The 25,268-nt window shown below is 40.7% G+C and overlaps 1 protein-coding gene across 1 annotated transcript; it reads left to right on the top strand.

The window, feature by feature from the left end:
* The first annotated feature begins 21,313 nt into the window (after nucleotides 1–21,313).
* Nucleotides 21,314–24,372, top strand: LOC107763268 (GDSL esterase/lipase EXL3-like). The gene is made up of 5 exons (XM_016581740.2): nucleotides 21,314–21,695; nucleotides 22,414–22,544; nucleotides 22,636–22,878; nucleotides 23,566–23,821; nucleotides 23,930–24,372. Exons 1-5 carry the CDS (start codon nucleotides 21,386–21,388, stop codon nucleotides 24,118–24,120), a joined length of 1,131 nt encoding a protein of 376 aa, XP_016437226.1. The 5' UTR covers nucleotides 21,314–21,385; the 3' UTR covers nucleotides 24,121–24,372.
* Nucleotides 24,373–25,268: the final 896 nt, after the last annotated feature.

The raw sequence follows: 25,268 nt of genomic DNA, 5'->3' as shown, positions 1-25,268 counted from the left end.
TCCACTATGTCTTTCTTCATCTGCCTTCACCAATAATGTTGTCTCAGGTCACGATACATCTTCGTAGCACTTGGATGAATAGTATACCATGAAATGTGTGCCTCCTCTAAAATCCTCTCCCTCAATCCATTGACATTAGGAACACATAGGCGACCCTGGAGTCGCAGAACACCAACCTCGCCAATAAAAACCTCCTTGGCACCACCCTGTAGTACCGTCTCTCTAAGAATTGCCAAATGAGGATCATCAAACTGCCGAGCCTTGATCTACCCCAATAATGAAGACTGGGCAACCACACACGCAAGAACTCATCTAGGCTCTGCCTCACAAGTCCATTAGCCAAGGACTGAATATCCAAATCTAGTGGAATCGCCTCTACTGAAATGACTGCCAAGCTACCCATACTCTCTTCCTTCCTGCTTAAGGCATCTGTGACCACATTTGCCTTGCCTAGATGATAAAGAATAGTGATATCATAATCCTTCAGTAACTCAAGCCATCTATGCTGCCTCAAATTTAGATCTCTTTGCTTGAACAAATGCTGTAAGTTGTGATGATCTATGAAAACCTCACATGACACCCCATACAGATAATGCCTCTATATCTTAAGAGCATGAACAATTGCGGCTAACTCTAGATCGTGCACAACATAATTTTTCTCACGAATCTTCAGCTGACGTGAAGCATATACAATAACTCGCCCCTCCTGCATCAATACACAACCCAAACCAACCCGTGAAGTGTCGCAATACATAGTATACATCCCCGAACCAGAAGGCAACACTAGAACCAGTGTTGTAGTCAAAGCTGTCTTGATCTTCTGAAAGCTCGCCTCACAATCATCGGACCAACGGAATGGAGAACCCTTCAGGGTCAATCTAGTCAAAGGTGCTAGAATGGATTAAAAGCCCTGCACAAATGGCGATAATAACCTGCTAATCCTAGGAAACTCCTGATCTCAGTCACCGAAGTAGGACATGGCCAACTCTGAACTGCCTTAATCTTCTTAGGATCCACCTTAATACCCTCTCCTGACATAACATGTCCCAAGAATGCCACAAACTCTAGCCAAAACTCACACTTAGAGAACTTAGCATATAACTTTTGTTCTCGCAATGTCTGAAGCACCACTCTCAAATGCTGCTCGTGCTCCCTCAGGCTATGTGAGTAAATCAAGATGTCATCAATGAAGACAATAACAAAAAAGTAAATATAAGGCCTGAACACCCGGTTCATCAAATCTATAAATGTTGCGGGGGCATTAGTCAAGCCGAAGGACATCACTAATGGCCAGATCTATATGGAAAGCAGTCTTTGGAACATTTGAGTCCCGAATCTTTACCTAATGGTACCCCGATCTCAAGTTGATCTTAGAAAACACTCTAGCTCCCTTCAACTGGCCAAACAAATCATTGATATGAAACAATAGGTACTTGTTCTTGATGGTAACTTTGTTCAACTACAGTAATTAATGCACATCCGCATAGTCCCATCTTTCTTCTTCACAAATAAACTGGTGCACCTCAAGGTAATACACTTGATCTGACAAACCCTTTGCTAATAAATCCTCAAGTTATTCCTTCAAATCCTTCAGCTCTTTCGGAGCCATACGGTACGAGGGATAGATATAGGCTAAGTACCTAGGGCCAAATCAATACAGAAATCAATATCACGATCTGGTGGCATGCCTGGAAGGTCAGAAGAAAACACATCGGCGAACTCTCGGACCACTAACACTGAATTACTCATCAGGGACTCTACGGTGGTGTCCCGAACATATCCTAGACACGCCAAACAACCCTTCTCGGCCAGATGTCGAGCCTTCAGGAAAGAGATAACCTGACTAGATGCACTAACGGAGGAACCCTTACACTCCAATCGTGGTAACTCTAGCATTGCTAAAGTAACAATCTTGGCATGACGATCAAGGATGACATGATATGGGGATAACCAGTCCATGCCCAGGATGACCTCAAAGTCGATCATATCAAGTAACAGAAGGTCCACTTTAGTCTCGTAACCACAGAATGTAACCACACATGACTGGTAGATCCGATCCACAACCACAGAACCGCCCAAAGGAGTGGACACATAAACAGGAGTACCCAAAGACTCACGAGGAATATCCAGGAAATGAGCAAACATAGAGGACACATATGAATAGGTAGACCCTGTATCAAACAATACCGAAGCATCCCTACCACAGACAGAAATAATACCTATGATAATGGCATCTGAGGCCACTGCATCTGGTCTGGCCAGAAAAGCATAGAATCTAGCTGCTGGAGCGCTGACTGGCTAACCTCCGCCTGGCTGAAAAATAGTTGGTTGACCTCCCCCTTCCTAGACTCCACCTCTAGGATGGTCCCTACCAGCCTGTCCCCCACCTCTAGGCGGTCAGGCGGCTGGTGCTGTAATCATGGGCTGATGACCCTGATGTACTACCTTGCCCCGAAGTCTGGGGCAGGTCCTCTTTATGTGACCCAAATCTCCACACTCGTAACAACCTCTCGGTATCATAGTCGGCTGACCCGAAGTCTGACCTTGATGGCCTGAATACCCACTAGAAGAACCCTGAATAACTGGTGGGCAGTATGAACTCTCTACCATGGCACTGAAATAGGCACTGGAACAACCCTGATGAACTGGTGGGCGGTAAGAACTCTCTAGAATAGCGCTAAAATAGGGTCGTTCTAGAGCACCCCGATGAGGTGGTGGTGTGCTGAATATGGGGGCCTACTAGGCTGACCCCTCCCAAACTGACCTCTGTTCCTAGCTGGGGCATATCTAAACTTTCTAGAGAATCGGGTCCTCTTGTCCTACTGCATCTTATCTCTACCCCTCTAGCGATATCCCTCAATACTCCGAGCAATCTCCACCACTAGCTGATAGTCAGTACCCATCTCAACCTCTTAGTCTATGCTAGCCCGATTACCGGGGTGCAACCCTGCAACAAATCTCCGCACTCTCTCTGCATCCGTATGAAGTATCGTAAGTGCATGGCGAGACCACTAAAAATCTTGCCTCATAATCGATCACAGACAACTAACCCTGCTCGAGCTATTCAAACTGACACAGCAACTCTTCCCTCTAAGAGGGTGAAATATACCTGTCCAATAGAAGCCCTGTAAACTGATCCCAAGTCATGGGAGGAGAACCCACTGGTCTGCCAAGAAGGTAAGACCGCCACTATCAACAGGCCCTGCCCTCCAGCTGGAAAGCGGTGAAATCTACTCCATAGGACTCCAATATCCTCATGTTGTGCCGTCTATCCCTACACTGATAAATAAAGTCCTAGGGGTCCTCATGCCGCTTACTCCCGAAGATGGGAGGGTGTAGCCTAGTCCATCTATCCAATAGCTTCTACGGATTGTCGTCTGTAGCTGGTCTAGGCTCAGGTACTGCTGCGACAACTGGCTAGACACCGCCCATGGGTAGTGTACCCAGAGTCTGATATACGGCAGTTGCGTGCCTAAGGGCCTGAGTAGTAGGGGTCATTGCTCCCCCTCCTTCCTGAGATGTGGCTAGGTCTGTTGGAAATAAACCAGCCTGAGTCATAGTATCCATGAACCGCAGCATACGGCCCATGACCTTCTGAAAGCCCGGTCCTATCATGAAGTCTACCAGGGTTGGCTCTAGAACAAGCACCTCACCCTGCTCCTCGGTGACGGGATCCTCCACTAGATCCGCTGGTGGTGCTACTGGGGTAGCTCTGGGATGCCCTCGCCCCCTACCTCGGGTCAGTGCCCCCTCCCCTCCCCCCTCTCGGCCTCTAGAAATAGGAGGAGTAGCTCCTCCCCGATCTGGAACATCCGCCGTACGCATCCTTACCATCTGTGAGAGAATATAAAAAGGAAATTTAGTATACCATCAACTGCACGATAGGAGATGAATAAAGAGTAGTTTCCTAATACCCTATAGCTTCTCGAAAATAAGTGCAGATGTCTTCGTATCGATCCGCAAAACTCTAACAGGTTTGCCCATAAATTGTGAGACCTATATGAACCCAGTGCTTTGATACCATGTTGTCACGACCCAAATTTCATATTAGGCCGTGATGGTGCCCAACACTGTTGTTAGGCAAGCCAACACTAATCAACTAGTGAAATCCCTTTTTAATAATTAGCAAGTGATGACTTCTTTTTATTTGATAAAAATTTAGGAGTTTAAAATTTAAGCATAAATAACTGGAAGCAATAAATACAAATCGTAATCATGAAAGTAAACCAAAATCATAGGTCTACTAGTGTGTGTGCCAAGACCTGGTGTCACAAGTTTGTGGGTAATCTAGTAGAATATACAAAACCATACTATCCTACTGTCTGGAAAGGAATAGACATGAAAATAAAGACATAAGAGAGAGACTCCAGCTGCTGCAGACCGGCCAAAAGGGCAGCTCACCGGGAAATCTCAAGTGGAGGAGTCAAGCCTACGAGCCGGACTGATGGCCAGATGCATATGTCTCAAATCTTGTACAATCAAGTACAGAAGTGTAGCGTAAGTACGTAAAAATATGTACCCAGTAAGTATCTCGTTTAACCTCCAAGAAGTAGTGACGAGGGCTCGACTCTGACACTTAGTAGGGCCAACAATATAATAATATGAAGTTTAAATTCTTAAATCATAATGTATGTAGAAAACAACAAGCTCAAATTGAAAATTCCTTCCATCATATTTAAGAAGTCAAGGACTATCTTTATTTAAAACAAGTGACCTTTCAAGCAACAATTCATATAGACTATAAAGAGTTTCCAATTCTATTATCACACACAAATACCACCAAGGACGTTCGTCCCGATCCAACATAAAAGTAAATTGTGCATTGCCGAGGGTCAAACGGCGCGAACCATAGATGCATCTATTTACCCCGCTCGCAAATCATACATGCGACGCATTCAAACATAATTTTATCATTTAAATCATACCCCTTTCTTAATTCTTTTTAAAAGAAATGAAGACAATTCAACTTGAAGCCTTTAAATCATTGGAAATCCTCAACTTAATTCCTTTCGCTACAATTAGCACATATAATCAAATAATGGTGTCCACAAGGTATGGTGTAATTCTAAAACTACGCAAACATAACAGAAATAGTAGCTACGTATAGACTCTGGTCACTTCATACATACGTAGCCCCCACAAATAACCATATATTAATTAAGTTCACCTATGGGGAAATTTCGCTCTTACAAGGTTAGAAAAAAGACTTACCTTGCTTCAAAGCCTACTTCCAAACTCAAGAATGCGCTCAAACCCTCAAACCGGAGCCGAACGATCTAAAACTATTCAAATAGTATAGAAACCAATCATTATAGGTTCAAAAGTTCATATTCTAACTATTAAAGTGATTACCCAACTCCAAAGGCAAGATTCCTAAAATTCACCCCCGGGCCCACATGCCCGGATTTCGGAAATTTTCGAAGGAAGTTGTTACTATAACCTAAGGAACATAAATATATGATTATCTCTAAGTTTCAAACCCTAGGTTTTTCATCTGACACATAATTTCTACCAATTTTCATGGTGGAATCTACCAAAAATTTATGTACTGAACTCACAATAGGTAGGAATTACTTACCTCCAAAAGTTAGGTGGAAATCCCTCTCAAAATGCTCCAATAATCGCCCAAAGAATGAGAGAAAATGAGTGAAATGACTTGAGTCCCGTATTAAATGAACTCACTGCCTTCTGCGATTTTCGCACTTGCGGTGCGTTGACCGCATCTGCGGACGATTGTCTGCTTTCGTGGAAATGGGTTGCACCAGCTGGAGCCGCACCTGCGGACTGATATCCGCTTCTTTGGGTCACTTTTGCGAGAAAAAGGGCCGCAATCTACGGAGCCTGGGCTCCTCTCCTTGGACCGCATCTGCGAGGCTCTAATTGCACCTGCGAGCTCGCACTTGCGGCTGACCAACCACAAGTGTGGTTATGACAGCAGCTGGAGCTTCAGCTCTTTCTAAGTTTTCCAACTTGGTCTGAGCCTCGTCCGATTGACACTCGAGGCCCCCGGCCCCCTCCCCCCACCCCCCGAACATACCAACAAGTTTAGAATCATAAAACGGACTCACTCGACCCTTCAGAACGACCGAAACAACATTAAAACTAAGAATTACACCCTAAAATCAATTGAATCAAACCTATGAACTTCAAGTTCTTCAATCTATTTCCAATGTGCCGAAAAGTACCTATACCACTCGGAATGATACCAAATTTTGCGTGCAAGTCTTAAATGATATTACGAAACTATTCCCGGTCTCGAAATTCCGTTTGGATCTCGATATCACCAAAATCTGCTCTAAACCAAATTTAAAGAACTTCTAAAAACCTTCAAGAACCAACTTTCACTATTATGCGCCAAAACCCAATCTGTGCATACGCCCAAGTCCGAAATCATCACACGAACCTATTGGAACCGTCAAATCCCGATTCTGAGGTTGTTTACTCAAAATATTTACCGAAATCAAACTTGGCCTTTTAAGCCAACCTTAAGGAATCAAGTGTTCCGGTTTCAACTCAAACTCTTCCAAATCCCGAACCAACTATCCCCGCAAGTCATAAATCAGAAAAAGCAAGTACAGAAAGTCTTATTTAGGGGAATGAGGTTCTAGAAAGCAAAATGACTAGTCGGGTCGTTACATTGTGGCTATTTTTTAATGACCACTTATAAATCTGGTTATTTTTGAATTTCACCCAAAACAAATCAGTCGCACATGCTTTAATTTCTTAAATAGGATATCAAGTGGTCCATATAGCATTGTATCTTTGATCAAATTGATCATGCCACTGATAGAAAGTTATCTCCCAAAAAAGAAAATATAGATTGTATATCTATGTTTTTTGCTTTTGTTTCCTTCATCTAAGTGAACAGTTACCATTAAAAGGATTCTGAGGAATTCTCTCTTAGCGTATATGATGTGAATGAAAAAAGGAATTCCATGGGAGGAATTTTCTCCTACTTACTGTATATGATGTGAATAAATAAAATTGAAAAGACAAAAATATGGAGAAAGGAATCTTCACTAGAGGGTGCACGATATTCCCCATTTTCGAGGGCTTTGATCTTTTTGTTTGATTGTTAACGCAGAATGGCCAAGAAGTGTAGATTTATTTGTTCTTTGTTTTAATTTTCTCTTTTGTTTCATATATTTTCTTTTGTAGTTTTAAATATGAGAAATCAATTGGTAATAGAGACCACATATTTTTGGCTTATATCTTAAGTTTGTATTTCTCGTGGGTTGTCATTCAGCTTTGTGTTCATTATTCAAAAGTCTTTTTTTTTTTTGGTTACGTAAAAGTCATTCAACTTTGTGCTCATTATCGAAGATTCACTTGTCTTTCTTTTATTACACAAAAATCATTTACTATGCTCTAACTTATTACAATAGTCACTTTGATAATATATATATATATATATATATATATATATATATATATATATATATATATATATATATATTATTTTATTTATTATTTTATAATATATTCGTACATTTAGTTTTTTCTTAATATTAAATTTTCAAGATATATAGGTAGCATTATTAAATTTGTCAGTAACATTACTGTGAACAAATCTTAAGTCAACGTTCTTAACCATGTCTAATAAATTATTTTTAATAAAAATTATAAAATCAAAGCTCACGTAAAATAATCCATTAAATAAAATACCTACATTTAGCACACTGACACATCATATAAATACTTTTAAATAAATAATATTAACAGATAAATTTTTAAAAATCTAAATATCTTTGAAACTTCTTTTAAATTTTTTATTGACTATAAAAAAAACTATCATTTGTTAAGCAAATATGTTTTTATTATTTTAAATAAATATTAAAAATAAATATTTTTTTTTATCATTTTTATATTTAAAATATGTTCATGTTTGAATATGATTAAACAAATTGAGTCCCATGAAAAAAATTAAATGTACGAATATATTATAAGAATAATAAATAAAATAATATAAAATTATTTTAATTATAAATAAAATGGGTACTTAGGTAAAAATATATTATATAGTACATCATATAAGGTATTACATAAATTAAAGGATTTATAATGTCAAGGGCATAATAGACTTTCAAGTAAAAATATTATAAAATTTGACCAAGGTGACTTTTGTGATAACCAGAGCAAAGTAAAATATTTTTTGTGTAACAAAATAAAGAAAAGTGATTTTTGGGTAATAAATACAAAGTTGAATAATTTTTACGTAACCAAAACAGAAAAGTAATTTTTGGGTAATAAATATGAAGTTGAACGACCACCCGACATTATCTCTCATTTTGGCTTATATCTTAAGAAGGCATTATCTCTCATTCAGTTGATGTTAACTTTGTTGAGCTGCATTTTCTTTTACCATTTGGTATCAACATTGAGAATATAAGTAGAATAATCGATAGAGTGGCGGTTGGAGCTTAAAAGAAGATTAAATTGATTAAAGAGTAAGGATTCATATTTGTGATGACCCAAAATGTCATCACAAATATGAATCCTTACTCTTTGATCAATTTAATCTTCTTTAAGCTCCAACCAAGTCAGCACACTTCATTCCTGTGGTAGTCTTCTATTCTTCTGAGAGGCTAGCTGAGATCTATATCTGGAAGATTGTTTGTCTCCATGGTTTGTCTGTGTCTATCATTTCTGATCGAGGTACGCAGTTTACCTCACATTTCTGGAGAGCAGTTCAGCGTGAGTTGAGTATGCGGGTTGAGTTGAGCACAACATTTCATCCTCAGACGGACGGGCAGTCCGAGCGCACTATTCAAATTTTGTAGGATATGCTGCGAGCTTGTGTCATTGACTTTGGAGGCTTGTGGGATCAGTTTTTTCCTATAGCGGAGTTTGCCTACAACAATAGCTACCTGACGAGTATCTAGATGGCTCCTTATGAGGCGTTGTATGGTAGGCGGTGTCGGTCGCCGGTTGGATGGTTTGAGCCGGGGGAGGCTCGATTGTTGGGTACGGATCTGGTGCAGGATGCCTTGGAGAAGGTTAGGATCATTCAGTATAGGCTTCGTACAGCTCAATCCAAGCAAAAGAGTTGTGCCGACCGTAAAGCTCGTGATTTAACATTCATAGTCGGTGAACGGGTATTGCTTCGGGTGTCGCCTATGAAGGGCGTGATAAGATTTGGAAAGAGGGAAAAGCTTCGCCCTAGGTTTATTGGCCCATTTGAGATTCTTGATCGAGTGGGGGAGGTGGCATACAGACTTGCAATGCCGCCGAATTTATCAGTCGTGCATCCAGTGTTTTACGTGTCCATGCTTCTGAAGTATCACGGTGATCCATCCCACGTGTTAGATTTCGGCACTGTCCAGTTGGACATGGACTTGTCATATGATGAGGAGCCGATAGCTATTCTAGACCGGCAGGTTCGTCAGTTGAGATCGAAGGATTTCCGTTTTGTTCATGTTCAGTGGAGAGGTCAGCCTGCTGAGGCATCGCCCTGGGAGTCCGAGTCCGATATGTGGAGCTGTTATCCCCATCTTTCTCCCGATTCAGGTACTTCCTTCTATATCCGTTCGAGGATGAACGGTTGTTTTAGATATGGAGGATGTGATGACCCAAAAGGTCATCACTTATTTTAAAATCAATTCAGTGTTCCGAGGCCTAAAAACCTCCTTTTTACCTCTTCTCGACTTGCGTGCATGGTCTGAACCTATATCCAGAAAGCCTTCTATGTGAAAATATGAGAAATAGAAATTTATAGAGTTAAACTTTTATTATGGTTGACTTTGGTCAATATTTTGAGCAAACGGACCCGGATCCGTATTCTGACTATCCTAGGAGGTCCGCAGTAACATATGGGACTTTGGCGTATACCCGGAAATGAATTCTGAGGTCCCAAGCATTAGAAATTAATTTTTGAAAGAAATTATTTTACTGAATTATCTAAGAAATAAAAAAAAGAATTAATGTTTGAAACGATTGGTATCGGGCCTGTATTTTTATTTCGGAGCCCGGTACAAACTTTTTATAGTATTTAAAAGATAACTGTGAAATTTGGTGAAAAACAGAGTTTATTTGACTTGAGTTGGACTTCCGGTTGAACAGTTATGAACTTTGACTGTTCTTGATGAAACTTTTGAGTTTTGAGGTTTAATTCATGGATTTACATGTTATTTTGATGATTTCATCGTGTGAGTAGGTCCATAAGATATTTTTGAGTTAGTATGCACATTTGGTTTGATGTCCCGAGGGCTCGGATGAGTTTCGGGTAGGTTCCGAGATGTTTTAGGCTTAAAACATAGCTATTACAGGTTCAGAGAAGTTGCAGATCTCTGAACCCGCCAGTGTGGTCCGCAATGATTTTATGCTACTGCGGTGAATATTCTCTACGGTGAGCTCTGCGGTCGCACTCCTTTTTGTGTGGTCCGCCGAGGGGGTCTGGGAGGGGTATATTCAACCGGGACTTTCAGTTATTTTTCACTTTTCAAATCCCTAAAAACATAAGAGACGATTTTTCAAACAACCTTTCTTCTCCAAAACATTAGTAAGTGATTTCTAACTCATTTTCTTTACTTCTTAACTTCTTTTTACAAGATTTTATCCTAGAATCTAGGGTTTTCATGGTGGAATTGAGAATTTTGGGTAAAACCTAAGAATATTAAAATTTGGGGATTTAGACCTCAAATTGAGGTCGGATTCCAAAAATAATTATATATTCGGGCTCGGGGGGGGAATGGGTAATCGGGATTTGGTCCGAATTTCGGGTTTGGACCAAGCGGGCCCGGGGTCGATTTTTGATTTTTTGGAAAAAACTTTATAAAACTTATTTCCATGCATTAGAACTGATTAATTTAGCAATTATTAATATAATTAAGTAACTTGTGGCTAGATACGAGCGAGTTGGTGGTGGAATCAAGAGGTAAAGCGATAGTTGAGGCTTAAATTGTGTTTGTGGCTTCGATGTAAGTGTTTGGTCAAACCTTAGATTGAGGGATTTGGAGTTGTGTCTTATCTGCAATGTGCTAATTGTGGAGTACGACGTATAGGCATGGTGACGAGTATCTATACGTCGGTGTCAAGCATGCCCTTGAGTCTTGTATTGTAATCGTTATGACTCCGTTGGGGTTTATTGTGCTTCATGTTTGGATTATCATTATTGTTTCATTGTCGGGATGTTGTTGTGGTATTATTGTACCCTTGCCGGGATGTTTGTTGTGATATTATTGTTCCCTTTTCGGGATGTTGTTATTATGCTATTTTTCCCTTGCCGGGATTCTTTTATGATTGGTGTTGATATATGAAATGGGAGCGGGTTGCACGCTTGCAACGAAAATATATGAAATGGGAGTGGGTTGCACGCCTGCAACGGAAATTATATGAAATGGGAGAGAGTTGCACGCCTGTAACAGAAATTATATGAAATGGGAATGGGTTGCACGCCTGCAATGGAAATTATATGAAATGGGAGCGGGTTGCACGCCTGCAATGGTAATACATAAAATGAAAGTGGGATGCACGCCTGCAATGGTACACTATGAAATGGGAGCGGCTTGTACGCCTGCAATGGTAATATATGAAATGGGATCGGGTTGCACGCCTGTAACGGTATTACATGTGTACTTGTTCTTCTTATTTTATTATCTTTGCTGGTAATTGATTTATGGAATTCCTTACATTTCTCTATTGTTGTTCTGTTGTTATCTGTTACTCTCTGCAGCATGTTTCCCCTGCCCAAATTTAGTTGTTATTATATACTTCTATTTCCACTGTATATGATTTAACTGCACAGGTTTATTTAGTAGTCTGGTCCTAGACTCGTCACTACTTTGCCGAGGTTAGGCTAGGCACTTACCAGCACATATGGTCGGTTGTGCTGACACTACACTCTGCACTCTTTTGTGCAGATCCCAGTGCTGTAGAATTCGGACCGCAATGAGATTGTTGTTTCTTGTTCATCAGGTGACCCGAGGTAGTCCTGCAGGCGTCCGCAAACCTCGGTATCTCCTCCTATCTACTATTCCTGTTTCTTTCATGTATTTCCAGAGACAGTATTGTATTTATTTATTTCAGACCTTTATTTGTAGTACTCCTAGACACTCTGTGAAGTTGTGACACCAGTGTTGGGAAGATTTGTTATGGATTAGTATTAGCAGTATTATTAAAACTTTACAATGCAGCCTTCCGCTTATTCAATTCTATTGTTATCTAATTATTGGCTCTTAACTGTTATCGTAGTAAAAATGGAAACAAGGTAAATAGTTTAGTTGGTTGGCTTGCCTAGCTTTCACTAGTTGGCACCATCACGACTCCCGAGGGTGGGAAATTCGAGTCATGACAAGTTGGTATCAGAGCTCTACATTACACAGGTCTCACAATTCACAGACAAGCTTAGTAGAGTCTGAGGGATCGGTACGGAGATGTCTGTATTTATCCCCTAGAGGCTATAGAGTTAGGAAAAACTTCATATCTATTATTTCCTGTCGTACGGTTTGGTTTCTCAATGCTGATTGGGTTTCTACTCTGTTCTTTCGCAGATGCCACAAACACGCGCTTCCCCATCCGTTGTTCAGCAGCCCGAGCCCCCAGCAGCAGCTCCCACGAGGGGCAGAGGGCGAGGCCGAGGCCGTGCTAGAGGCCGAGGTAGGGGCAGAGCTCAACCCAGAGCAGCAGCACTAGTGGCATAGCCTCAGGTTGAGCTTAACGAGGAGGTTCCGGCCCATGCAGTTCCAGCAGGACCAGCTCAGGCCCCAAAGGGGTTCATTGCTATCCCAGTACTCCAGGATGCTCTGGTCCGCCTAGTGGGCCTTATGGAGAGTGTCATTCGGGCAGGTTTTCTTCCTGTAGCACCGGCCGTCTCTCAGGCTGGAGGAGGGGCCCAGACTCCTGGTACCCGCACTCCGGAGCCGATGGCTCCCTAGCTTCAGACTCTAGCAGCTCAGCTAGTTGGAGCAGTTCAGCCGGGTGTAGTAGCCCAAGCCGATGATGGAGCGGCTATGTCTGCTGATGCCTTGTGGAGGTTGGATAGATTTAACAAGCTCTTTACTACCACTTTCAGTGGTGCATCTTCTAAGGATCCCCAGGATTACTTAGATAGCTGTCATGAGAACGTGGGGATAGTAGAGACCAATGGGGTCGACTTTGCTACTTTTCACTTATTTGGATCGGCCAAGACTTTGTGGAGGGATTATTGTTTGGATAGACCAGTTGGGTCACCAGCTTTGACTTGGGATCAATTTTCTCAGCTGTTTTTGGAGACATTTCTTCCTGTCACTCAGAGAGAGATCTATCGGAGGTAGTTTAAGTGTCTCTAGCAGGATTTTATGACTGTTACTCAGTACAAGACGAGGTTTATTGGTTTGGCCTGTCATACTCTACTTATACTTCCCACTGAGAGAGAGAGTGAGAAGGTTCATTGAGGGGCTCATTCAGCCTATTCGACTTCAGATTGCTAAGGATACGGGGAATGAGATTTCTTTTCAGGAGGCGGCCAATGTGGCCAGGAGAGTTGAGATAGTTCTGTCGTAGGGAGGATGTCAGGGGTCTGACAAGAGGCATCGCCATTCAGGCAGATTCAGTGGTGCCTCGTTTGGAGGCAGAGATTCTTTTGGTAGAGGCCATCCTCCTAGGCCTTTTTAGTCAGCACTTCAGGCTTCTCACAGTGCCCTAGGTGGCTGTGGTTCTCACATCTAGTATTCCGATCAACAGTCCTATATTGCACCACCAGCTCATATCAGTGCACCTCCGCTTTAGAGTTTTCAGGGTCGTCAGCCTCAGCAGCTAAGGGCTTGTTTTACTTGTGGCGACATGAGGCACTTTGCTAGATAGTGTCCTCGAGCATCAAGCAGCTCTCAGCATCCGAGTTCCTGTGCCATAGTTCAGGCACCGAGTGTTCCACAGTCCACCCAACCAGCCAGAGGTAGAGGTAGATGAGCTTGAGGTGGAGGTAGAGGTGTTAGAGGTGGAACTCAGGCCGCTAGAGGTGGAGCTCAGCCAGCTGCAGGACATCTCAGAGATGTAGTCCAAGGTGGTGGGGCCCAGCCCCGATGTTATGCTCTTCCAGCCAGGCCTGAGGCTGAGGCTTCCGATGCAGTTATCACAGGTACGATTCTGGTTTGTAGTAGGAATGCTTCAGTGCTATTTGATCCAGGGTCTACATACTCTTATGTGTCATCTTATTTTGCGTCGTATCTGGTCAGGCCTAGTGATTCTTTGAGTGCTCCTATTTATGTGTCTACACCGGTGGGTGATTCTATTATAGTATATCGTGTTCATCGCTCTTGTGTAGTTGTGATTGGGGGTATTGAGACCCGAGTAGACTTATTACTGTTGGACATGGTTGATTTTGATGTCATATTGGGGATGGACTGGTTATCACCTTACCACACTATCTTGGATTGTCACGCCAAGACTATGACTTTATCCTTACCGGGTCTACCTCGTCTTGAGTAGAGAGGGACTCCTTGTCATTCTACCCGTAGTATTATCTCATATGTGAAGGCTCGGCGTAAGGTCGAGAAGGGGTGTTTGGCCTATTTGGCATATGTTCGTGATTCTAATGTCGAGGTTTATTCAATTGATTTTGCGCCTATTATTTGTGAGTTTCCTAAGGTTATTTTCTTCAGACCTACCTAGTATGCCACCCGATAGGGATATTGACTTCTGCATTGATTTGGCTCCGGGCACCCAGCCCATTTCTATCTCGCCGTATCGTATGGCCCCGCCTGAATTGAAAGAGTTAAAGGAGTAGTTGTAGGACTTGCTTGAAAAGGGCTCCATTAGACCTAATGTCTCGCCTTGGGGGTGCATCGGTGTTGTTTGTCAAGAAAAAGGACAGATCAATGAGAATGTGTATAGATTACCGGCAATTAAACAAGGTTACAATGAAGAATAAGTATCCATTGCTGAAGATTGATGATTTGTTTGATCAGCTTCAGGGTGCCAAGGTATTTTCAAAGATTGACTTGAGATCTGGCTATAATCAGTTGAGGATTAGGGCATCCGATGTCCTTAAGACAACTTTCCGCACTCGGTACGGGCATTATGAGTTCTTGGTGATGTCATTCGGGTTGACAAATGCCCTAGCAACTTTTATGGATTTGATGAACCGAGTGTTCAGGACTTACTTGGATTATTTCGTGATTGTCTTCATTGACGATATTTTGATCTATTCCCGCAGCTGGGAGGAGCACGAGCAACATCTGAGAGATGTTCTTCAGATTTTGAGAGATAGTCAGTTGTATGCTAAGTTTTCGAAGTGTGAGTTCTAGTTGAGTTCAGTTGCTTTATTGGGTCATGTTGTTTCAGCTGATGGTATTTAGGTAGATCCAAAGAAGATAGAGACAGTCAAGTACTGGCCTAGACCCGCATCAGCTACAGAGATCCGGAGTTTCTTGGGATTGGCAGGCTATTATCATCGGTTTGTGGAGGGGTTTTCACCTATTGCAGCCCCGATGACCAGGTTGACCCAGAAGGGTGCCCAGTTCAGATGGTCGGACGAGTGTGAAGCTAGCTTTCAGAAGCTCAAGACAGCTTTGACTACGGCGCCAGTGTTGGTTTTGCCCATAGGTTTAGGGCCTTATACAGTTTATTATTATGCATCTCGTATTGGACTTGGTACGGTGTTGATGCAGGATAACAAGGTCATTACCTATGCTTTGTGGCAGTTGAAGATTCATGAGAAGAACTATTTAGTTCATGATTTGGAGTTAGCAGCCATTATTCACGCGTTGAAGATTTGGAGGCATTATCTGTATGGCATGCCATGTGTGGTGTTCGCGGATCACAAGAGTCTGTAGTATTTGTTCAAGCAGAAGGAACTAAATTTGAGGCGGAGAAGTTGGTTGGAACTATGAAAGGACTATGATATCACCATCTTATATCATATGGGGAAGGCCGATATGGTGGTCGATGCTTTGAGTAGGAAGTCAGCCACTATGGGCAGTCTTGCGTATATTTCGGTCGGTGAGAGACCGTTTGCCCTGGATGTTCAAGCTTTGGCCAGTCAGTTCATGAGGTTGGATGTTTCTGAGCCCAGCCGTGTATTAGCTTGCATAGTTGCTCACTCTTCTTTATGGGAGCATATCCGAGATCGGCAGTATGATGATCCTCATTTGTGTGTCCTTAGTGACACAGTGCAGCACGAAGGTGCCAAGCAGGTTACATTAGGAGATGATGGAGTTTTGAGGCTGCAGGGTCGAGTTTGTGTGCCTAATGTGGATAGGCTCCGGGAGTTGATTTTAGAGGAGGCCCATAGTTCCCGGTACTCTATTCATCCGGGCGCCGCCAAGATGTATCAGGATTTGCTGCAGTATTACTGGTGGACAAAAATGAAGAAGGACATTGTTGCATATGTGGCTCGGTGTTTGAATTGTTGGCAGGTTAAACACGAGCATCAGAAACCTGGTGGTCTGTTCCAGAAGATTGAGATTCCTGAGTGGAAGTGGGAGCGTATCACTATGGACTTCGTTGTTGGACTCCCACGGACTCAGAGAAAGTTCGATGCGGTGTGAGTTGATAGGCTGACCAAGTCAGCACACTTCATTCCTGTGGCAGTCTCCTATTCTTCCGAGAGGCTAGCTGAGATCTATATTCGGGAGATTGTTCGTCTCCATGGTGTGCACGTTTATATCATTTCTGATCAAGGTACGTAGTTTACCTCGCATTTTTGGAGAGCAGTTCAGCATGAGTTGGGTGCGCAGGTTGAGTTGAGCACATTATTTCATCCTTAGACGGACGGGCAATCCGAGTGCACTATTCAAATGTTGGAGGATCTGCTCCGAGCTTGTGTCATTGAATTTGGAGGCTCGTGGGATCAGTTTTTACATTTAGGAGTTTGCCTACAACAAGAGCTACCAGAAGAATATCTAGATGGCTCCTTATCAGGCATCGTATGGTAGGCGGTGTCGATCACCGATTGGATGGTTTGAGCCGGGAGAAGCTCGGTTGTTGGGTACGGATCTAGTACATGATGCCTTGGACAAGGTCAGGATAATTTAGGATAGGCTTCGTACAGCTCAATCCAAGCAAAAGAGTTATGCCGACTATAATACTCGTGATTTAGCATACATGGTCGGTGAGCGGGTATTGCTTCGGGTGTCACCTATGAAAGGCGTGATGAGATTTGGAAAGAGAGGCAAGCTTAGCCCTAGGTTCATTGGCCTGTTTAAGATTCTTGATCAAGTGAGGGATGTGGTTTAAAGACTTGTGTTGCCGCCGAGTTTATCAGTCGTGCATCTAGTGTTCACGTATCCATGCTTCGGAAGTATCACGGCGATCCATCCCACGTGTTAGACTTCAGCAATGTCTAGTTGGACAAGGACTTGTCATATGAGGAGGAGCCGGTAGCTATTCTAGACCGGCAGGTTTGTCAGTTAAGATCGAAGGATTTCCCCTCTGTTCGTGTTCAGTGGAGAGGTTAGCCTGCTGAGGAATCGACCTGGGAGTCCGAGTCCGATATGCGGAGCCTTTATCCCCATCTTTTTCCTGACTCAGGTACTTCCTTTTTATGTCCGTTCGAGGACGAACAGTTCTTTTAGAGGTGGAGGATGTGATGACCCAAAAGGTCATCACTTGCTTTAGAAACCAATTCAGTGTTCTGAGGCCTAAAAACCTCCTTTTTACCTCACATCGACTTGCGTGCATGGTCCAGACCTATATCTAGAAAGCATTCTATGTGAAAATATGAGAAATAGAAATTTCTAGAGTTAAACTTTGAATATGGTTGACTTTGGTTAATATTTTGAGCAAACGGACCCGGATCGGTATTCCGACGATCCCGGGAGGTCCGCGGTAAAATATTGGGACTTGGGCGTATGCCCGGAAATGAATTCCGAGGTCCCAAGCCTTAGAAATCAATTTTTTGAAAGAAATTATTTTACTAAATTATCTAAGAAATGAAGAAAATAATTAATGTTTGAAACCATTGGTATCGGGCCCGTATTTTGGTTCCGAAGCCCGATACAACCTTTTTATAGTATTTTAAAGATAACTGTGAAATTTGGTGAAAAACGGAGTTTATTTGACGTGAGTTGGACTTCCGGTTGTAGAGTTATGAACTTTGAGTGTTCTTGATGAAAATGTTGAGTTTTGAGGTTTAATTCGTGGATTTACATGTTATTTTGATGATGTGATCGTGTGAGTAGGTCCATAAGATGTTTTTGAGTTAGTATGCATATTTGATGAGTTTCGGGTAGGTTCCCAGATGTTTTAGGCTTAAAACATAGTTGTTGCAGGTTTAGAGAAGTTGCAGATCTCTGAACCCGCTAGTGCAGTCCGCAATGATTTTGTGCTGCCGCGGTGAGCTCCGTGACCGCACTCCTTTTTGTGCGGTGTGCCGAGGGGGTCTGGGAGGGGTATATTTAAACGGGAGTTTCAGTTATGTTTGACTTTTCAAAACCCTAAAAACATAAGAGTCAATTTTTCAAACAACCTTTCTTCTCCAAAACATTAGTAAGTGAGTTTCGGGTAGGTTCCGGGATGTTTTAGGCTTAAAACATAGCTGTTGCAAGTTCAGAGAAGTTGCAGATCTCTGAACCTGCCAGTGCGGTCTGCAATGATTTTGTGCTGCCGCGGAGGGGCCTTTGCGGCCGCACTCGTTTTGTGTTGTCCGCGGTGAGAAAGAATCTGAAGGTTCACTGGTCTGATTTCGGAAGCCTATATATTTTGATCTACAAGACATTTTGAGATGATTAAAAATGAAAGTTGTATCCCTTCGTGTCTAGTTTCCAGAAAGGTAAAGAAATCACAATTTGGACACATGTAGATAAAGTTTTGGCTAAAATACTAAAGCATGTCACTGCAGTCAACATTCTTCGCGGTGAGCTCCGCGACCGCACTCCTTTTTGTGCGGTCCGCCGAGGGGGTCTGAGAGGGGTATATTTAAACGGGACTTTCAGTTATTTTTTACTTTTCAAAACCCTAAAAATATAAGAGGCGATTTTTCAAACAACCTTTCTTCTCCAAAACATTAGTAAGTGATTTCTAACTCATTTTATTTACTGCTTAACTTCTTTTTACAAGATTTCATCCTAGAATCTAGGGTTTTCATGGTGGAATTTGGAATTTTGCATCAAACCTAAGAATATTGAAATTTGGGGATTTAGACCTCAAATTGAGGTCGGATTCCAAAACCAATTATATATCCGGGCTTGGGGGTGAATGGGTAACCGGGTTTTGGTCTAAATTTCGGGTTTGGACCAAGCGGGCCCGGGATCGATTTTTGACTTTTTGGGAAACACTTTAGAAAACTTATTTCCATGCATTAGAACTGATTCATTTAGCAATTATTAATATAATTAAGTAACTTGTGGCTAGATACGAGCGAGTTGGTGGTGGAATCAAGAGGTAAAGCGATAATTGAGGCTTGAATTGTGTTTGTGGCATCAAGGTAAGTGTTTGTTCTAACGTTAGCTTGAGGGATTAGGAGTTGTGTCTTATGTGCTATGTGCTAACTGTGGAGTACGACGTATAGGCATGGTGACGAGTATCTATAAGTCGGTGTCAAGCATGCCCTTGAGTCTTGTATTGTAATTGTTATGACTCTGTTAGGGTTTATTGTGCTTCATGTGAGGATTATCATTATTGTTCCCTTGTCGGGATGTTGTTGTGGTATTATTGTTCCCTTTGCCGGGATGTTTGTTGTGATATTATGTTTTCCTTGCCGGGGATATTGTTATTATGTTATTGTTCACTTGCCGGAATTCTTTTATGATTGGTGTTGATATATGAAATGGGAGCGGGTTGCACGCCTGTAACGGAAATATATGAAATGGGAGCGGGTTGCACGCCTGCAACGGAAATTATATAAAATAGGAGCGGGTTGCACACTTGCATCAGCAATATATGAAACGGGAGCGGGTCTCATGCCTGCAACGGTACACTATGAAATGGGAGAGGATTGCACGCCTGCAACGGTACTATATAAAATTGGATCGGGTTGCACGTCTGCAATGGTATTACATGTGTACCGGTTCTTCTTATTTCCTTCTCTTTGCTGGTAATTGATTTATGGCATTCCTTACATTTCTCTACTGTTGTTCTGTTGTTATCTGTTACTCCCCGCATCATGTTTTTCCCGCCCAACTTTAGTTGTAATTATCTGCTTCTATTTCCCCTGTGTATGATTTAACTTCACAGGTTTTATTTAGTAGTCTGGTCCTAGTCTTGTCACTACTTCGCCGAGGTTAGGCTAGGCACTTACCAGCACATGGGGTCGGTTGTGCTGATACTACACTCTGCACTCTTTTGTGCAGATCCCAGTGCTGTAGACTTCGGACCGCAGTGAGATTGTTGTTTCTTGTTCATCAGGCACCCCGAGGTAGTCCTGCAGGCGTCCGCAGGCCTTGACGTCTCCTTCTATCTACTATTCCTGTTTCTTTCATGTATTTTCAGAGACAGTGTTGTATTTATTTATTTCAGACCTTTATTTGTAGTACTCCTAGATAGTCTGTGAAGTTGTGACACCAGTGTTGGGTAGATTTGTTATGGATTGGTATTAGCAGTATTATTAAAACTTTACAATGCAGCCTTCCGCTTATTCAATTCTGTTGTTATCTAATTGTTGGCTCTTAACTGTTATCGTAGTAAAAATGGAAACAAGGTAAATAGTTCAGTTGGTTGGTTTGCCTAGCTTTCACTAGTAGGCGCCATCACGACTCCCGACGGTGGAAAATTCGGGTCGTGATAATATTTTAGTCTTGATAAAAGTTCTAAAAATAATTTTTTAGCCATATTATGATTTTCTTTAACGACTGCGTGCAGACAAATTCACGGAGTACTATTATAATTTAGCAATAACTACACATAGGCAAGACTCTTCCCAGCCCCTCCCTACCAATCTATCACTTTTCTAGACTCATTAAATAACGAGAACCCGACATTTGGAAGCTTTTCAAAACTTTTATAAGAAAAAAAAGGTTAGTAGTCGTGGAAATGGATGAAATGAAATAGAAATTCTTCAAAGAATCGAACACATATAGCTTGCTTAATCATTTTTTTTTATTTTGTGTCTTACGCGACGAATACTAGTTGTGTGAGGCTTTGCTTTGTCTCATGACAAAATGGAGCTATTGTCCGTAAAGTGCACTGTGCACCTAACACTCTTATTATTGCTATTCTAACTAGCCTTTAACCACAATATAAACTTTTCTTAATACCTTATTCTCCGTAAAGTCCCTCTCGACCTTTAGAGAGCACTTAGGCAAGTACATTGTCATATATGTACTCGACTAAGTTTTTATTTGTTGAAGTATCTTACTAACACAGGCATTATTTAAGTACATTTTAAAGTCCTATATGTTATTTAGCTTACTCTAAAATTATGCGCGTCTAACAATAATTTATTCCACCCTGCCTAACTATCTATAATCTTCTAGCCTCTCTCTGTAAACAACGGAAAACCGACTAGCTTCTACTTATTTTCGTTGAGGAAGTCATGTCTGAACTTCCAAACTTGTATACAATGTTGTATTCTCGTTTAGTGATGAATGGGATGTTGTTTTCTTTGTATAAAGTTTTTGTAATGTTAATAAGTAGTAGTTGTTGTGAAGCGAAGGTGAAGCTACCGCCCAACGTAGTAGTAAAGGCGGTTTATGCATTCGGAGATTCAATAGTGGATCAGGGAAATAATAACAATATTCTCACGACGCCAGTCAAATGTAATTTTCCACCTTATGGAAAGGACTTCATGGGCGGGATTCCAACCGGACGGTTCAGTAATGCCAAGACCCCACCGGATATGATAGGTAATATCTATACCCATGCAGTTGGTAATTTTCTCTATTGACTTTTGTGAAAATCAACCAAACTGAGAAAAGGTTATATAATGTAAAATTGTTATAAGAATGTTTGAAACAAATTTATGTAGAGAAAAATAAAACCGCAATCACAAACAATTATAAAAAAAATGATTTTATTGATAAACATTGCAGGATACAACTCTGTTTGTCCCTTAAATTCTTCCCTCCGATTTATTCTACGTGATTCGAGGGCCTTAACAGCGTATTTGATCTCTTCATGAATATTTCAAAAGTTTCATGTAATTTTGGAGATCTCATATTTGATCTCTTTGTGCATATTTCGAGAGTTTATAGAATTGCTGAGATCGTCTTTGAAGGACATATGTAGCCTTATTTCTCTTAATAAATATTCCAAGAGTTCCTGGAATTTCGGAGATCTCATATTTGATCTCTTTGTGCATAATCCAAGAGTTATGAAATTGTTGAGATCGTCTTTGAAGGACATACGTAGCCTTATTTATAGGCATGAATTAAGGTTTGGATAGAGTAGCCAATTGAGTCCTAATATTTCAACAGTTGTCTTGAATTTAGGATTTATCTTGATCTGTTAAAATTTTAGTGACTACAAAGAATATTTCGAAATGTTAATCCTTAAAGTGATAATTAAAAAAAATGTGATATTATATTTGAGGAAATTTGACTACCTCCATGTTGTCTGTTTCAGCCAAAGAACTAGGTCTTAAAGAGCTGATACCAGCTTATCCAGATCCAAATCTAAAAGACGAAGATCTAAAAACTGGAGTAAGCTTTGCATCAGGAGGCAGTGGATATGACCCTCGAACATCTACAATCAATGTAACTTTTTATTCATTTTAATTGGTGACGTTATCAATATTTAAGTTGTTAGCGAAATCAGCAATATAAAATCCTGATTTATGTTAATCAGTCAGCTATACCACTATCAGCACAATTAAATCATTTCCTAGAATACATTGGGAAGCTGAAGGAATTGGTTGGGGAAGAAGAAGGCAATTACATTTTAAACAATAGCTTATTCATACTGGTTGCTGGGTCTGTTGACATTGCTGGGCTTACTGGTAGCTACTACGAGGACGTAATTCGCCAAAAGCTGTACGATATCGACTCATATACCAACCTTCTAGCCGCCTATGCTTTCGACTTTGTCCAAGTGCGTATACCTTTGTGCCTATTTTCAATATATTATTTTTCAATTTTGAATTTGAGAATTTGGGGTCTTAAATAGTTGAGTTGGGCTAAATTTGGATCAAAATGAGTTGAACCAGTAAATTCATGCCAATAATTACTTGGTTTGAGATGAATTGGGTGAAGATGAGCTAAATAATAGATTATAACTCAACTCTAACCAAGTTTTAAATCTTCTTCTTCTCTGAAGTTTTGAATTTGCAGAATTTAATTTAATACCTGAAGTTTGAACTGCTAAAATTAAACTTTGGATCTTTGTGTTTAAAGTTTGGCTTTTACAATTCAAACGATTTAAAATATGAAATTTTGGGGCTCCGATTGAAACTTTCATACTCAAGGTCCGAAGTTTGATTTTGAGGTGGCTAAACTTTAAATACGTTGTAAATATTTGTTACTTCAAATAGCTAGGGGTTCTCAATTTGTCTATTTTCACTTTTCCCCATCAAGTATGCTAATGTACGATTAGACTACCATCAAATTAAAGAAGTCATCTACACAATAGGTGTGAGTTTGATTCACACTTCTCCGTTCCCTTCTCAACTCTCCCCATACAATGGAAAACTTTAAAAAGAAAGATATAAAAACGAATATGTTGTTCTCTTTTATCTATACTTGATTCAAGATTTTATTTTGTTTTTACTTTTTTGGTAAGGAATTGTACAAGTTGGGTGCAAGAAATATTGCATTTTTGGGAGTTCCACCATTAGGATGTTTGCCAGCGCAGAGAACATTGGCTGGAGGTCCAGCTAGAATGTGTGCTGAGGAATACAATCAAGCGTCGGAATTAGCCAACACCAAATTCTCAATTGCCATTGATTCGTTACACAAAAAGTTTCCTCAGTACAAACTTGTTTTCATCGATGCCTATAATTCTCTACTTGATTGCATAGTCAACCCTCAAAAATATGGTACAGTTAACATTAACCTCATCTAAATTCATATTTCTAGACAGCTAGAGCTTTTATATTTTATTTTATTTTACTTTGATCGATTTAGTTAAATTTGGTTGATTATAGGACTTGAAGAAGTACAGAAAGGGTGTTGTGGCTCAGGAAACATAGAGGTATCCATACTATGCAACAAATTCAGTGGAATATGTGAAGATGACACAAAATATTTGTTTTGGGATAGTTATCATCTTACTGAGAAAGGTTATCGGATTCTAGTTGATCGAATCATAAAAAATTATACCAATAGTTTCTCGTAGATATTAAATCGATCAAGATCAGGCTATGTCCCTCCTGGTTAATAAACTTTTGGATCAAATCCAGGTCAGTATTTACAAGTATTGAAGCAATATTTTGATGCTAGCAACTGTTAGATTTTCCATATGTATCGACTGAAATGTGATCCAGTACATATTTTGGGGATGATTTTTAGATAACTCCCTCTCGGTTTATGTTCGTAACATTAACATTTTTTATGATTTGCAGTATTACACTTGTTTCACTTGTTTTAATTTCACTGTAACAATTGTTTTATACTATTTTTATTATTGATACAAAATAATTACAACAATCTAACCTATTTGCCTTTTCTAATATTACCATTCTTCAATTAACTAAATGTTAACCCTTAAAAGTGGATAGCAATTAAGCTTATAATGAGGTTTTAAGGACGCGTGATTTCACCTAATACCAATTAATAAATGTGAAGATTAGTGATAGAAATTAACGACAAAGTGAAGCAAACCAGAGTCGAAACGGAATTCAACCCTCGAGTAAGAGTGCCCTCGAGCTGACTGATACCAGAACAAGTAAAAATAAGGCAAGCTGCTGAACAAGAGAGTATAAGAGAAAAGATTATTGTATTACTTTGATATATGTCAATGTAAGATCTTTACAAATGGCTAAGACCCTCTTTATATAGTAGAGGAATCCTATTTACGGTATAATTTTAATTACAGAAGGAAATACCATGATTAGCTAAACAATCACCTTTGATTTGATCTGCTTCGAGATTTCCTCCATTATCCTCGACCAGTAACGGATATCTCGTCTTTCAGTTATTATGCTATCTTCGGTTTTGTTCGATGTCTATCCCGTTCGATCTCGATAATTACCAGTCTCGATTTCGACAGGTACCTCGAACCCCGAACTTGGTACCTTATCCTCGTATATCTGGTCTGTCAACCATCCATCCTTTTGGTGTCAATTAATTAATCAAATCGGGTGGGCCAGGTTTTAACTGTATATAGATAGTCTCCTCATTTTTTGGAGTATAATGACGAGAAACAAATTGAGTCCTAAAACTTTACCCTAATTTATCATGACGTCATCATCATGACGTAAGCGACAGAGGTGACGGAAACGTCCCGTCGGTGCAGTTCCTCAGGTCATTAATGTGTGTCAGTTG

Source organism: Nicotiana tabacum, chromosome 11, assembly GCF_000715075.1.
Source record: "Nicotiana tabacum cultivar K326 chromosome 11, ASM71507v2, whole genome shotgun sequence".
Classification (NCBI taxonomy): domain Eukaryota; kingdom Viridiplantae; phylum Streptophyta; class Magnoliopsida; order Solanales; family Solanaceae; genus Nicotiana; species Nicotiana tabacum.
Note: the sequence above shows the minus strand (reverse complement) of the source record. Positions and strands in the feature narration are given on the sequence as shown.

Coding starts and splice junctions, on each gene's coding strand:
- LOC107763268 (XM_016581740.2), top strand. CDS start 21,386: ATGTCTGAACTTCCAAACTTGTATACAATGTTGTATTCTCGTTTAGTG. Junction 22,545..22,635: donor CTCGAACATCTACAATCAAT/GTAACTTTTTAT, acceptor TATGTTAATCAG/TCAGCTATACCACTATCAGC. Junction 22,879..23,565: donor ATGCTTTCGACTTTGTCCAA/GTGCGTATACCT, acceptor TTTTTTGGTAAG/GAATTGTACAAGTTGGGTGC.